Source organism: Cetorhinus maximus, chromosome 20 (assembly GCF_964194155.1).
Source record: "Cetorhinus maximus chromosome 20, sCetMax3.hap1.1, whole genome shotgun sequence".
In the NCBI taxonomy this organism is placed as follows: Eukaryota; Metazoa; Chordata; class Chondrichthyes; order Lamniformes; family Cetorhinidae; genus Cetorhinus; species Cetorhinus maximus.
In genome coordinates this window covers 1,552,138-1,568,187 of record NC_135898.1, presented here as the reverse complement: position 1 = coordinate 1,568,187, position 16,050 = coordinate 1,552,138, and the positions used below count along the sequence as shown (strand labels likewise).

General features: G+C 47.7%; 1 protein-coding gene across 3 annotated transcripts in view; it reads left to right on the top strand.

Annotated features, from left to right (window-relative positions):
* The window catches only part of LOC144694784 (cell division cycle and apoptosis regulator protein 1-like), a 49,613-nt gene extending 34,424 nt beyond the window's left edge, over window positions 1-15,189 (top strand). For all 3 annotated transcript variants that reach the window (XM_078565373.1, XM_078565371.1, XM_078565372.1), the window contains 10 exons: window positions 941-1,141; window positions 3,434-3,625; window positions 4,281-4,607; window positions 6,675-6,786; window positions 10,706-10,779; window positions 11,244-11,390; window positions 12,270-12,396; window positions 13,147-13,338; window positions 13,953-14,158; window positions 14,500-15,189. In XM_078565373.1, coding sequence (XP_078421499.1) covers window positions 941-1,141; window positions 3,434-3,625; window positions 4,281-4,607; window positions 6,675-6,786; window positions 10,706-10,779; window positions 11,244-11,390; window positions 12,270-12,396; window positions 13,147-13,338; window positions 13,953-14,158; window positions 14,500-14,532 — 1,611 coding nt within the window. In that variant the 3' untranslated portion in view covers window positions 14,533-15,189. The remainder of the gene's footprint in view (window positions 1-940; window positions 1,142-3,433; window positions 3,626-4,280; window positions 4,608-6,674; window positions 6,787-10,705; window positions 10,780-11,243; window positions 11,391-12,269; window positions 12,397-13,146; window positions 13,339-13,952; window positions 14,159-14,499) is intronic.
* Window positions 15,190-16,050: the final 861 nt, after the last annotated feature.

Below are 16,050 nucleotides of genomic sequence, written 5' to 3'. Positions count from 1 at the left end.
CCAAACTCCTATTTTAACTCCATCACACCCAGCAATGGAGTGCTGTGCACAGTTATAGTCAGCTGGAACATAAAGGGGACCACTCAGGCCTCAGATCAATCCAACTGAGAGCTGAGCTGTGAGGAGCAGCTTGTCAAGCTTCAACCTGGATGTCATCTGTGCCTCAGAAGACTTGTCTGAGGCAGAAGTTTCTAGGTTCAAGCCCCCCTCCAGTGATCTGAGCACAAAATCCAGCTGACATTTCAGTGCCAGTAGTTGAGTGTGCTGCACTGTCAGAGGTCTTTAGCATGAGACTTGAAATTGGGGCCCCATCTGCCCCCTCAGTTTCATTGAAATGATCCCACACCCAGTATTTGAAGAATTGGCCTGGTGTTCTGGCTAATATTTACCCCTGAAGCACCATCTCTAACACAGATTACCTGGTCATTGTCACATTACTGTGGCTGCGTTTCCAACATTGCAGCAGTAACCACCCTTGTGAAGCACTTCATTGGCTATGAAGTGCTCAGGACATTCTGAGGCCATGAAAGGCAGTGTATAAATGCAATTCTTTTTTCTGACCTTCAGTCATGGAAAGCTTTGCCTCAGAATATATAAAACACAGCGCAATAGAGAGATTAAGTCTGACGTAATACTTGGATATGTCAAGGAAGCAGGATGAGGGGCACCGGTTTAGACTTGAGATGTGGACATACAGCGTTATGGAGGGGGTGATCAGCATTCTTGGAACCCAAGCTAATTATCAAATTGTCCTTACTTCCTGATTTTTCTCAACATTTCACCTTGTCCTCCCAACCACGGTGTTTTGGTCTTTTGCAAATCCAGTGTGCTGAATGAACGATGAGACTGTGAAGGCATCACTGCAGGAGCAAAAAGCTTAAAAGAGGGTATGAACCTGGATTAAACCAGTGGGCTCTGACAGGTTTTATCATCCTTTTAGGTGGAAGACTTCCGCAGGGAGCTGAAAGCAAGGAACATGAATTCCAAGGGGACGAAAGCTCAGCTTGTGAGCCGTCTAGAGAAAGAGCTGGAAGAGGAGGCAGCAAAGGAAGAGATTGAGAAGGATGAAACTGCAGACCAGAAGGAGGCGGAAGTCGAAGCAACAGAAGAAAAGAGCTCTCCCATGGAGGACCAGAAGGAGGTGAGAATATTGCATGTATATATGGGATACAATTTCAAAATTTTTGTACACAGAAGTGGAGTCAACATTGAGGAAGGAGAGTGTGCAAGAACAGAGAGACCTGGGGGTGATTATACACAAATCTTCAAAGGTGACTGAACAAGTTCATAAAGCAGCTCTCAAAGCATACGGGACTAGGCTTTATTAATCGTGGCAGAGCATGCAAGGTCAAATGGTATGCTAAAACTTGATAAAACACAAATTCAACCTCCACTGGAGCATTGTGTCCAGTTCTGGGCACCATACTTCAGGGAAGATGCCAAGGCCTTCGTGAGGGGGGAGAGATTTACTGGAATGATTCTGAGAATGAGACACTGCAATCACGTTGATAGACTGGAGAGCATAAAAGTCCTTAAGAGGAAATTTGATGGGGGTGTTTAAAATTCCGAAAGATTTAGATAGCGTGAAGAAAAAGATCAATAAGCAGAGGACACAGATTTAAAGCGATCGGCAACAGAACCAGAGGTGACATGAGTGAATACTTTGTTCATGCACTCAGTGATTTGGAGTTGGAAAGCTTTGTTTGAGAGGATGTGGAAACAGTTTCAACTGGAGCCTTCAAAAGGGAATTGGCTAAAAGGAGAAAAATTGCAACGATTGTAGAGAAAGAGCAGGGAAGTTGTACTCAAACAAAAACAAAAATACCTGGAAAAACTCAGCAGGTCTGACAACACCTGTGGAGCGGAACACAGTTGACGTTTCGAGTCTGTATGACTCTTCATCAGAACTAAGGAAATAGAGAAATGAGGTGAAATATAAGCTGGTAGAGGGGGGGTGGGACAGGTAGAGCTGGATAGGGGGCCAGTGATAGGTGGAGGCAAAGAAGAGATTGCCAAAGATGTCATAGACAAAAGGACAAAGGGGTGTTGACGGTGGTGATATTATCTAAGGAATGTGCTAATGGGGACATTAAGGGTAGAAAGCAGGACAAGCTAGTGGCAGATGGCCCTAGTGGGGGTAGGGTAGAGGGAAGGGATCGAAATGGGCTAAAAGGTGGAGATAAATAGATCGAAATAAATTTAAAAATAGGTGGGTAAAGAAGCATATATTTGTTTAAAAATTATAAATTATTGGGAAAAGGGTGGAGATGGAGGAGAGAGTTCATGATCTGAAATTGTTGAACTTAAGTCCGGAAGGCTGTAAAGTGCCTAGTTGGAAGATGAGGTGCTGTTCCTCCAGTTTGCGTTGAGCTTCACTGGAACATTGCAGCAGGCCAAGGACGGACATGTGGGCATGAGAGCAGGGTGGAGTGTTGAAATGGCAAGTGACAGGGAGTTCTGGGTCATGCTTGTGGACAGACTGAAGGTGTTCCGCAAAGCGGTCACCCAGTCTGCGTTTGGTCTCTCCAATGTAGAGGAAACCGCATTGGGAGTAGCGAATGCAGTAGACCAAATTGAGGGAAGTGCAAGTGAAATGCTGCTTCACTTGAAAGGAGTGTTTGGAGCAGCCAGTTAGGACTGAGAGGAGGAGGAATTTCTTCATTCAGAGGGTGGTGAATCTTCGGAATTCTCTACCCCAGAGGGCTGTGGAAGCTCAATCATTGAATATGTTCAAGACAGAAATCTATAGATTTCTGTAGGCTAATAAAATCAAGGGAAATGGGGACTGTGGGGAAAAAATGGCGCAGATGTAGATGATCAACCATGATCTGTTTGAATGGCAGAGCAGATTCGAGGGGCCGAATGGCCTGTTCCTATTTCCTATGTTCATAAGTTCGTTGCCCCCTCTCTGTCTCTCTCTGCTCTCCCCCTCTCTCTGCTCTCCCCCTCTCTCTCTCCTCCCTCGCCCTTTCTCTCTCTCCTCCCCCGCCCTTTCTCTCTCTCCTCCCCCGCCCTTTCTCTCTCTCCTCCCCCGCCCTTTCTCTCTCTCCTCCCCCGCCCTTTCTCTCTCTCCTCCCCCGCCCTTTCTCTCTCTCCTCCCCCGCCCTTTCTCTCTCTCCTCCCCCGCCCTTTCTCTCTCTCCTCCCCCGCCCTTTCTCTCTCTCCTCCCCCGCCCTTTCTCTCTCTCCTCCCCCGCCCTTTCTCTCCCTCCTCCCCCGCCCTTTCTCTCTCTCCTCCCCCGCCCTTTCTCTCTCTCCTCCCCCGCCCTCCTGTTCCCCAGTCTCTCCTACGCACACTTCACCTCTCCCCCCTCGCCCTCACCTGGCCCCCATCGCCCTCCCTCACCCTTTCAATCTTTATCTCCCTCCTGAGCGCTGTGCCGGTTTGCTTGTGTTTTGTTAACCTGACCTGAGTGTTATTGAAACCTGTCCAGGTTGTTGAGGGGAAGCAGCCTGAAGATTCTGCCACTGTGCCAAAGCCAGAGCCTCGCTGCCCCCTTCCAGCTGAGCCTGCTGTGATTGTGCGTCCCAATCGTTCCACCATGGGGGGCAATTTTGGCTGTGCTGCGTTGTCTTTGAGTACACTGAGAAGCTACCGCAATGATTCCAAAGGCCATTCATTTGAGGTAATTTTTTTTTTCATTTTGACTTTGTATGAGTGCCATCCTATCAGAATGTGACAAAGTGTTTCACACTTTTCTGTGACTGCTGAAGTTGGGAGTGGGGCACAATGTTCAGGCCGTGCAGGATGAGCTAGATGCTATATCTAACCCCGAGCTATACTTGCCCTGGGAGTGTTGATGAGGACAGTGTAGAAGGAGCTTTACTCTGTATCTAACCCCGAGCTATACTTGCCCTGGGAGTGTTTGATGGGGACAGTGTAGAAGGAGCTTTACTCTGTATCCAACACCATGATGTACCTGCCCTGGGAGTGTTTGATGGGGACAGTGTAGAGGGAGCTTTACTCTGTATCTAACCCCGTGCTGTACCTGTCCTGGGAGTGTTTGATGGGGACAGTGTAGAGGGAGCTTTACTCTGTATCGAACACCATGATGTACCTGTCCTGGGAGTGTTTGATGTGGACAGTGTAGAGGGAGCTTTACTCCGTATCTAACCCCGTGTTGTACCTGTCCTGCGAGTGTTTGATGGGGACAGTGTAGTGGGAGCTTTCCTCTGTTCCTAATCTTTACCGGACCTGTCCCGTCATTTCAGTTTTCTCATGATGGTGATGCATTGGAGAAGGAAGATTTGATTTTGGGTCTGACTGTGTTTTGCTCCTAGGTTTTGTGGCTTGCTGAGCTGTTTGGTGAGATGCTGCAAAGGGACTTCGGGTACGCCATCTACAAGGCCCTGCTTGCATTCCCAGAGAGGAAGCCGGAGGAGGTGGTGGTGAAGCCGAAGGCAGCAAGTGCCAATGAAGATCATGGAGAAAAAGATCAGAAGGAGGTTGAGCAGGAGGAAAAGTTAAAACAGCCTAAGGAAGAAACTGAGGAGGCGAAGGAAGCAGAGGAGCTGATGGAGGCAGAGGAGATGAAGGAAGCAAGTGACCTGCCCACTAAAGCCACTGCAATGGAAGAGGATGAGAACTGGGACTGGGAGCTGACAAAGGTACAGTCAGTGAGAAAGGGGAAGCTTGAGAGAGAGAGATAGGGGCATTTGAGCCAATGGAATTCAGAGATGTGAAGGGTTTGAATTGTTGCTTTTGGCTCATGGTTAAGGCCAATGCAGTGGAAAGAGAGAGACCGATACAGGACCAATCTGATCAAGGAGATGTGTTATGACCACAGCCGATGTTTAATTGCTGCACAAACCAAATCCCAGGGGAACCTTGGCTTACAGGCAGACCCTTTTTTTTTGTATTCTGAAAACGCAAAGATGCACTGATCTCGGTAGCAAGAAGTCCAGGAACACTTGGATTTAAAAAATTACAAGTGCAAGTTTTGTCAACAAGAATAAAAGAAAACTTCACAGAAGATTGCAGTTGCATAGTTGAACTTAGTCTTACAAACATTCCCCTGAAAAGACACACTACTCGGTCAGACCAACAAGTAAACTTCTTCCACGCAACTCTCCCTTATAAACGTCTAACTATAAAAATCCAGTAATGTTACCCAAGGCAAACTGCTGTAGCCTCAATTAAGGCGTATCACATGACCTCTCACCCTCTTCCACTCTGTGATGGAGATCGAAACTTCAGAATAAAACTATTTTTTGCAGCCCAAGACTTATCTGGCTTGACTGGATGGCTGATTAATACAGCATCCTCCCCCAGCCCACAGCTCCAGCCACTACATCTCACAGCTCTAGCCCAACAGCTCAAACAGCTCCCAACTCTAAAATACCTTTCTTCCCTTTCACCTAAAGTTCCATTGTTCTCACACCTCTTTGAAACTCAAATCCTCCCAAATATAAGATCTTTCATGTTTCCATCTTGTCTTTGCTTTCAGATCAATAAAATATAATACCCCACTTCTATTTACTTATGAAACTCCTGCAAGTTGCAAGCATGTTTCTTGTTACTCCTGACTTCCCTTTGATATTCAAAGAAACTCAACTCATCTAAAAATGCAAATGTTAGATCTAACCTATTTACTTGCACCTCAAACATAACACCTCTATCCTTTTCATATTTTAAACCCCCAGACAACCTGTCTCCTATTAATCTGCCCATCTTAATTCAATCATACACACACACAGCTTTTTTCACAGAATAACACAATATTCCCCAAAAATATTTTTTTAAAAATCAGTTCCTCACAGATGGTAACCAATGGGGGGAGGTGGTATGGGGAGAATAACCAATGGGAGAGAAGGTATGGGGAAGGTAGCCAGTGGGGGAAGCAGAAAGTAACCAATAAGAGCGTTTTGAATTGGGTTGATAGCAAATTGAAGCATGAGGAATGGGGAGGAAGGCCAAAGGGAGAGGGGGATATGGAGTATGACTAATAGGAGGGAGACTGTGGAGAGGATAGTCAATGGCAGCTTGCGAGCTAGGGTAAGGGAAAGAAGGAACCCGGCCTGAGAGTTGGGGTAGGAAGTGAAAGGAGAGTGTGGAGCTCTGGGCTGGGGCGTTGTTGGGGCAGTTTCGGGGGAGCTCTGTGCCAGAGGGAGGCGATGTTTGATAGTTGAGGCCAGTTTGTGAACATGTCCTTTCATTGAGTGGAAGAGATGTAAAATATTCTTCACTTCAGCACTGCTGAGATTCACTGGGTGGAAGGACAAACCCTGAGGAATGGTGCTGCTGATGGTTTAAGGTTTATGATTGACTTCTGAACCGTAAGAATCAGTTTGTGGATAAGCCTTTGGCAGATGGAGAAAAGAGACTGAGACTCTGACCCGCTCAGTATTCCCAATGTCCGCAGTATTTTATTTCTGCCTGATCCCAGAGTGCTGTTCCCCCTGTGCTACTCGCCCAGTTAGAGAGTCAAACCCAGAACTTCACATGGTCTCCAACTGTGGTCTCACTGAGTTTCCTCACTACATCTTCATTTTTATATTTGAAAGCTGTTGCTGTAAACCTAACAGTGAACCAGCTCTTTGACATGAGGGGCTGTTTTTAATGAACTTGTGATTCCAAACCCTCTCATCCTTCTGCTCCCCCACATCTCCTAGCCATCCCTCATTAAAAATGTCATTTACTTATGATTAACCAGACCTTTCCAATGTTGATTGCAGCCGGAAGAGGGGATGACTAAAGAAAAGGATGCAAAAGAGAAAGAGTCTGAAGATGATGCACTCCTACAGATTGACGATGTTCTGCTCCTGGAGGAAAACGAGGAAGACTTTGGTGAGGAACAGTTAGAGAACATGGCAACATAGTCCTAACCGTCCCAAAATATTGTGCGGAGGCTGTTGGATCCCATTGGAACCGCTCTTTTAATGCGGTGTATGCCTCTCTCAGAGCTGCAGTTCACTGATCTTCATGTTCACTGTATATATCAATTGTGGTTAACTGAACATAGGTGGAGGGCATTGGTTAGGTTGTTATTTCAGCACATATGAATAGACACTTAGTTACACGGTGTTGTGGTGGAATTAGGAGTTATATACTTGTCATCTTTCACTCTGCAAATAAATCTAAAGCAAATGAAGATTGGCTCCAGTGTCACCCTTCATCTGGCTATCAGGAGGAAAACACTTTGCACCAATCTTTGTCCTTCCGGTGCGGACATCAATAAGCTGTCCGGTATTGAGTTAAATGGGCACCAGCAAGACTCTGGGAAATGCACTCGACGTGGACTGTTCAGAGCACTGGAATTCAGGTGTATGAGACCAGCGCTGTACCACTCCCTGGTGCTTGACCCCAGAAAACCAGGTGGTGAAGGATAGGACTGGAACTTACAAAATTGAGCTTTGATTTGCAGAGGCATATATTATAAACATGCAACTCCTAATCTCAAAATTCACCATTTTAATCTGTTCCATATATAGGAGCCCAAATGACTCCCAGTTAGTTATTTTTTGAAATTCATTCATGGGATGTGGGTGTCACTGGCTAGGCCAGCATCTATTACCCATCCCTAATTGCCCTTGAGAAGTGGTGGTGAGCTGCTGCCTTGAACTGCTGCACCCACAGTGCAGTTATGGAGGGAGTCCTAGGATTTTGACCCAGCGACAGTGAAGGAATGGCGATATAGTTACAAGTTAGGATTGTGAGTGGCTTGGAGGGAAACTTACAGGTGGTGGTGTTCCCATGTGTCTGCTGCCCTTGTCCTTCTAGATGGTAGTGGTCGTGGGTTTGGAAGGTGTTGTCTGAGAAGCCTTGGTGAATTCCTGCAGTGCATCTTGTAGATGGTACATGGCTCGTCCAGTTCAGTTCCTGGTCAATGGTAACCCCCAGGATGTTGATAGTGGGGGATTCAGTGATGGTCATGCCATTGAACATCATGGGGCAATGGTTAGATTCTCTTGTTCGAGATGGTCATTGCCTGGTATTTGTGTGGTGCATATGTTAGTTGCCACTTGTCAGCCCAAGCCTGGATATTGTCCAGGTCTTCCTGCATTTGGACATGGGCTGCTTCAGTATCTGAGGAGTCATGAATGGTGCTGAACATTGTGCAATCATCAGCGAACATCCCCACTTCTGACATTATGATAGAAGTAAGATAATTGATGAAGCAGCTAAAGATAGTTGGGCCGAGGACACTACTCTGAGGAACTCCTGCAGTGATGTCCTGGAAGTGAGATGATTGACCTCCAACAACCACAACCATCTTCCTTTGTGCTGGGTGTCACTCCAACCAGCGGAGAGCTTTCCCCTGATTCCGATTGACTCTAGTTTTGCTCGGGCTCCTTGATGCCACACTCAGTCAAATGCTGCCTCCCACCTCACCTCTGGAGTTCAGCTCGTTTGTCCATATTTGAACCAAGGTGTAATGAGGTTAGGAGCTGAATGACCCTGGCAGAACCTAAACTGAGCATCAGTGAGCAGGTTATTGCTAAGCAAGTGCCGCTTGATAGCACTGTTGATGACCCCTTCCATTACTTCACTGATGATGGAGAGTAGACTGATGGGGCGGTAATTCGCCGGGTTGGATTTGCCCTGCTTTTTGTGTACAGGTCATACCTGGGCAATTTTCCACATTGCTGGGTAGATGCTAGTGTTGTAGCTGTACTGGAACAGCTTGGCTAGGAACGTAGCAAGTTCTAGAGCACAAGTCTTCAGCACTATTGCCGGAATATTGTCAGGGCCCATTGCCTTTGCAGTATCCAGTGCCCTCAGCTGTTTCTTGATATCACATGGAATGAATTGAATTGGCCAAAGACTGGCATCTGTGATGCTGAGGACCTCCGGAGGAGGCATGGGTGGATCATCCATTCGGCACTTCTGGCTGAAGTTTGTAGCAAATGCTTCAGCCTTGTCTTTTGCACTGATGTGCTGGGCTCCCCATCATTGAGGATGGGGATAGTTGTGTAGCCGCTGCCTCCAATGAGTTGTTTAATTGTCCATCACCACGACTCGATGTGGCAGGACTGCAGAGCTTAGATCTGATGCGTTGGTTGTAGCTGTGTCTATCGCTTGCTGTTTACACTTGGCACGCAAGTAGTCCTGTGTTATAGCTTCACCAGGTTGAAACCTCATTTTTAGGTATGCCTGTTGCTGCTCCTGGCATGCCCTCCTCATTGAACCAGGGTTGATCCCCTGGCTAGAGTGGGGGATATGCCGGGCCATGAGGTTACAGATTATTAGAGTACAATTCTGCTGCTGCTGATCGCCCACAACACTTCACGATTGCTCAGTCTTGAGTTTCTAGATCTGTTCGAAATCTATCCCATTTAGCACGATGGTAATGCCACACAACACGATGGAGGGTATCCTCAATGTGAAGGCGGGACTTCATCTCCACAATGACTGTGCGGTGGTTACTCCTACCGATACTGTCATGGACAGATGCGTCTGCGGCAGGCAGGTTGGTGAGGATGAGATCAAGTATCTTTCCTCTTGTTGGTCCCCTCACCACCTGCCACAGACCCAGTCTAGCAGCTATGTCCTTTAGGACTCAGCCAGCTTGGTCAGTGGTGGTGCTCCCGAGCCACTCTTGGGATGGATGTTTAAGACCCCACCCACAGTATGTTCTGTGCCCTTGCCACGCTCAGTGCTTCCTCCTAGTGGTGTTTAAGTTCGAGGAGTACTGAGGGAGGGGGGGTAGGTGTGGTACATGGTTATCAGCAGAAGGTTTCCTTGCTCAACTGAATACTCAATTACTGTACAATTAACATGAAGGGGTGTTTGATGGGGACGATGTAGAGGGAGCTTTACTCTGTATCTAACCCCGTGCTGTACCTGTCCTGGGAGTGTTTGATGGGGACGGTGTAGAGGGAGCTTTAATCTGTATCTAACCCCGTGCTGTACCTGCCCTGGGAGTGTTTGATGGGGACAGTGTAGAGGGAGCTTTACTCTGTATCTAACCCCGTGCTGTACCTGTCCTGGGAGTGTTTGATGGGGACAGTGTAGAGGGAGCTTTACTCTGTATCTAACCCCGTGCTGTACCTGTCCTGGGAGTGTTTGATGGGGACAGTGTAGAGGGAGCTTTACTCTGTATCTAACCCCGTGCTGTACCTGTCCTGGGAGTGTTTGATGGGGACAGTGTAGAGGGAGCTTTACTCTGTATCTAACCCCGTGCTGTACCTGTCCTGGGAGTGTTTGATGGGGACAGTGTAGAGGGAGCTTTACTCTGTATCTAACCCTGTGCTGCACCTGTCCTGGGAGTGTTTGATGTGGACAGTGTAGAGGGAGCTTTACTCTGTATCTAACCCCGTGCTGTACCTGTCCTGGGAGTGTTTGATGGGGACAGTGTAGAGGGAGCTTTACTCTGTATCTAACCCCGTGCTGTACCTGTCCTGGGAGTGTTTGATGGGGACAGTGTAGAGGGAGCTTTACTCTGTATCTAACCCTGTGCTGCACCTGTCCTGGGAGTGTTTGATGTGGACAGTGTAGAGGGAGCTTTACTCTGTATCTAACCCCGTGCTGTACCTGCCCTGGGAGTGTTTGATGGGGACAGTGTAGAGGGAGCTTTACTCTGTATCTAACCCCGTGCTGTACCTGCCCTGGGAGTGTTTGATGGGGACAGTGTACAGGGAGCTTTAATCCTGCTATGCCAGCTCTGAAACCCCACCCATTCGGCCTGGCGTGGCTTCCCTCCCTGTTGTTGTCCCCAGTGTCATTTCTTGTAGTTTGTGATGATGTTTGGTTGTGCTTTCTGCAGGTATCTCTAACGTTGATGAGAAAAAGCCAACTGGGAAAGGGAATGATGCGGAGAGTGAATCCATTAAAGAGTTGGTAAGGAAATGTTAATGCAATCAGAGACAGACAGGCAGCAGGGGAATTCTGAGAATAGCGGCACACAATTCAGAGCCTTTGGGATGAGGTGCTCCCTAGGGAGAACAGTGACTGTCCACTGGGAGACAGGCTACGTAAGCAGCAGGATCAGAGAACGTGACTAGGGAGAGTCGGAGCAAGAGTGAAAGGCTCTGCTATCAGTCACAGCAAAAGGCTGCACACCGGAGCTGGTGGAGCACTGGCTGTGTGCTGGCATGGTGGAATAGGAGGAGGCTGATTGGGTTTTGTGGGGCTGGTGGTGGACAGGGGACTGAGACCCTCATGCTGCACCCAGTACAAGTGTTGAAGCAGAGTTCCCACCCAGCATGCAGCTTCAGTCCAGTCACCACAGCTTCGGAACATTCACGGTGGCTAGAGCTGGAAGGATAGTAACATAACTCTGCTTTTATCCCTCTGTGCAACAGGAGAAGGATGTCAGTCAGATGGTGTCACTGCGCAAGGATCTTCTGCTTGCCTTCATCTACTTTGACCGCAATCTGTGTAGTTACATTCTGGAGAAAGACCTGGAGCAAATTTTGTGCACCTTGGGACTGCATCTGTCCAGAGCTCAGGTATGCTGCAACCTTGCTCATTTATACAGTGTACATGAGCTGCCATTGAATCTGCGTGCTTCCATCACAGCTTTCCTGTTCCTGTTTAATCCCGATTAGTTCCCCCTTCCACTTGAGCTCCAGTCCCATGGGCACCAGCACTGCTCTCTTGTGACTTCACTTTTGGAGTGAACTCAGGCACTAGCTGTTGTGCTGAGAGAGTCTGCAGCCACGCTGTATCCTTTCGAAATCAACATTCTTATGCTTGGCAGCTGGAAACCTGCCTGATTTCCTATGTTTGACCACATAGGTCCCCAAAAGGTGCCCAGTTCAGATCAGTTAACTGTGCAGAGAATCAAGATTTTGAGTGCAAGCTATTCAGGTCACAGTTGAACAGCAAGAGCACAGAATCTGACTCTATTCCTGGGCCCCAAGTAACACTGCTCTCACACCTTGACTGGAGCAATCTTCAGAGTCCCTCTCTGCAAGGCACTTGACTCATATTTGCAAAGGACCTGGCACCTTGGGTGTCCTGTGCGTGCATCTATGATGTAGCACCTTGTGTCACTACATTCAGTGTGGATTCATTGAAGCCTTTTGTCGCACTCATCACTGTTATATTGCCAAGTGTCACATTCAGGAGAGTTGCCACCAAGGGCATGGTGGGAAGTGAGTTAAGTGCCATGGGCTATGAGTCAATCTGTAATTCCTCACTAGATCATTGGACACTGGCCAGTTTGATTGCCCCACAGGGGTGGTGATATGGCTCCTTAAGTGAATAGCATGGGGCAGGACTGCTGAGAGTGATGAGCATGCGTCCCTGGCACCAATCAATGAGAGCTCAGTGAAGGGGCTTGCAATCAATATACCCTAACTCAGATTTGCATACGTGTGTTGCAGATTAAGCAGCTGCTGGGGAAGGTGTGCTCACAGAACATGTGTCTTTATCGAACCCTTACCGATGGCTGGGAAGGAGACCTGGAGAAACTGGAGAACAAGAGCCTTGTGACAGAGGACATGCTGCTAGGTAAGGCTTTTCTTCTTTTGTGTATCCTCCAAACACTGGTGCCAACGCTGTCGAGCCATGAGGAATGGAACTGTGGTTGCTGCTGTTGCTCACTAGCCCAGGGCAATCATTGCTTCCAGTTATGATGCCACTGAACTCCCATGCAACTGCTGATAGCACACTGCATTGTGGGTGCTTAGCCATTGAATCTATTCAAGGCTGAAATCTAGATTTTTGGATTCTAGGAAAATAAGCAGATATGAGGATCAGGCGGGAAAATGAAATTGAGACCAAAGATTGGCCATGATCTTATGGAATGGAGAGCAGGCACGAGGGGCTACATGGTCATAGCTACTTCAGTTTATGTTCACATGTGGCGGAGAAATGGCACAGACTGTCACTCCGGCAGCTACACACTCTCTGTCCAGGAATAAATACCTAACCTGCAGGCATCTGAACTGTTAGCGAGTCCATCGCAAAGTTCCTGTCAACCTGGGCCTGTGCTTCAAACCTGCCTGAGTGCATGCAGTAAAGCCCATGGCTCCATGTCCACTCTCCCCTCATTCCCCTCTTCTCTCGTTTCCTCCTCCCCCTTTTACCTTTTTCTCTCCCCTCCCTACCTCTGCTTTTTACCTGTCCTGTCACCTGATCTCTGTTGCCGCATGGTGGTGTTGTCAGTGGGACTGGGTGGTGGGTTATGGTTGCTTCCTTTGGCTGTTTGTTTAGAGAGGAGAGGAATTCCAGCCTTTGATTGTTGTGCATCTCCCTCAGGGAACCAGCACCTCTTGCCAACCTGCCCCACTGTCACTCCCAGTAAACCAAGGACCCGGTCTGGAGACAACAGCCTGATTGAGTACAATGGCAACATGGTTAATGTTGGGAACTTGATCCAGAAACTGGAGCGAGATGAGAGGAACCGCGCAGAGATGGAAAACAAACTGCAATCAATGGAGTCCCAGTTGGGTGAGCACATGAAAGATGCTGGGGTGGGAGGCATGCTGAAGAGAAGTGTCGAGAGGGGAAAACTTGGAGGGGTAGTGAAGAGATTTGCTCGATTAGTTCCAGGGAAATAGAGGGACTGCAGAAGCCTGAGTTGTTGTTCTGAGAGCACAGAACCAGAAGCTGGAGATTTAACTGAGATATTCCAACTCATAGTTTGATGGAGTAAATAAGGAGAAAGTGTTTCCACTGGGAGGAAGCTAGGTAACCAGAGGACACAGATTTAAATGGCAAAAGAACCAGAAGTGAGATGAGAACTTGTTTAATGCAGAGAGGGGCGGTGGAAGCAGATCTGGACGTAACTTGAGAAAAAGGAGTTTGGATGAAAACTTAAAAAGGAGAAATTTGAAGAGTCAAGGGGTAAGAGAGTTATAGTGGGGCTGATTGTATAATTTTTTTCAAAGAGCACAGGCACCAATTGCCAAATGGTCTCTTGTGCATTAAGATTCTGTGATTCAGTGTGAGTGGAGATTGGGGGTGGGATTTTGGGGTTGGAGGTTTAGATGTGGGCGATGGATGGGGATCGGGAGTTGGGCTCTGATGTTACGACTGATGTTTGAAAAATGTTTTCTGTGCAGCTGAAACTCTGGGGAAGCTGTCTTCAAATGACAGCATGAACAAGTCACTGAGCTCAGGGATGCAGGAGATGCAGAAACAGGTGTCTGAACTGGAGGATCGAGTGAAGGCAGCAGAAAAACTCAAGATATTCTATGAACTGCGGCTCCAGGACAACACCAGGAACCTCAACTCTATGATTGAGGAGATTCAGCGCATCATTAAAAAGGTAACGAGCCCCATGTCACTCATCCCCTTCAACACCCCATTGTACAAACACACAAGGACCACCCTGCCCTCCTGTCTCTGAACTGGCCCCAGTTCTGTGTTAAAGTCCACTCTGTCATCATTCAGCTTGTCTCAGTTGGGTGCCTTCGGGGTGGGATAGGGGCAGGTCTTTCAGCAGGCTGGGATGTGTCTCCCAGGGAGGGGTGTGTCTGGGTAATGTGGGTTGTCTCTTTCGGCAGGTGGGTGAAGGATCTGCCAGGGGCGGGGGTTGGAGTAGCGTGTTGGTGCAGAGTTGGCCTGGAGTGACTGTATAACTCTAAAGATTTTTCTTTTGTCTCTCAGAACAACGCAGTGACGGAGAAGAAGGAGAAGTGAGAAAGGGGCCTCGTCCCCAGAGAGAGTGTGTGGACTCCTTGATAGAATACAGTGAGCTAGCATCAGATTCGTATATTGTGACCTGCTTGAACCCTTGCTTTCCTAATCTTATTAAGGCCGAACACAAATACCAAGTGACTCCAAACTGCAAGTTTGCTGAATTGTGCCGTGTGTTTTGATTTTTACATTGGTCCTGTGCATCATATTCAGGATGTACAATAGGGGAACAGAGATCGATGTGTATATTTGTGTGTAAACATCTATGTTTTAGTGGTGCCCTCAGCGGGACCTGCTCTCTCTTTCCCCCATGTCTCCTCCATTGGAGCCAGGGGTGTCGGCATGGTCTGGGCCTTTGCCCGGTCCAGGTGAGTCTGTCGAGGCTTCATTTCCCCATGTAACACATGGCAGGGCTCACTAGAGAAAACAGCATTCCCTGGACCCTTGCTGGGTGCAGGCAACTGATTGTTAGACCTGACCGACCAGAACATTCACTGAGCAAACAATTTCAACCCCCTTTCCAGCTCTCCCCCTAGGCCAAGGCTTGTGGGAATAGATTTCTCTCCCTCCACAGCTGCCTTTCCTTAGACCCTTGTTGCCCCGTCCTCTGTCAGGATGTCACAGTATTTACAATATAAAGATTCTTCACTGTTTTTAAAATGTTTGGTGTGTGTTGTGTTTATTTGTTCCGGGGTTAATTGTTGAGTCGAACTGTTGCTCAGTGGTGTGCTGTCATGAGCACTTGGGCACAGAGCACTGTGAATGCTCAATCCTGCAGCCAGGTTGCTGACACATGGTTGGGTGGTGGGGACGTGCCATTGCAGCTTTACACTCAGAGCCTCAGGAAAGGGAGACTCACTCTGATGTGGTATCTTTGATGAACGGACCACAGGAGTCTCAGGTACAGGTTACGATCGTTTATTCGAGCAATTGCAAGGAGGGCACCATCTCAATACAGCTAGAGACAGTACTCTGCTAGACTACAAGTGTTCACCACATTTATACACTATTGGTCACGTACAAGAACATCCTCCAGATTCCGATCTTGTCAACATATAGGTTTACATTAAGCAGACAAGTCTCTGGTACAAAGGTACGTGCGTCACCTGACCCTACTTTCACCCCGGCGACCTTTCCCCTATCTCCACTATGACCATCTGTTCTTCCCTTATTTACTACAAACAAACCCAATCTTGGTTGTTTTTCTAACCTAAGGCTCCAGTCAGACTCGCAGAACACCCAACCTATCATAGTTGCATTTTTCTTTGTCCATTATGGCCTGGCTGGTAATCACGAGCTCTAAGTTGTGTGCAAGGTTCAAATCTCTCTCTATTCAGCCTGACATTTAACTGTTAATTGCAGGCTTCGCATGCTTAGGTGTATTTTAAGTGACCACAGAGACCTTTAATAGATTCTTACTGCATCCCTATACTTTTTATCTTGTCAACATATATTTCTACTGTATCCTTATATTTCCCCCCTAACAGTCCCCCCTTTTGGCCCTTGGCCTAGCCTAAGGCA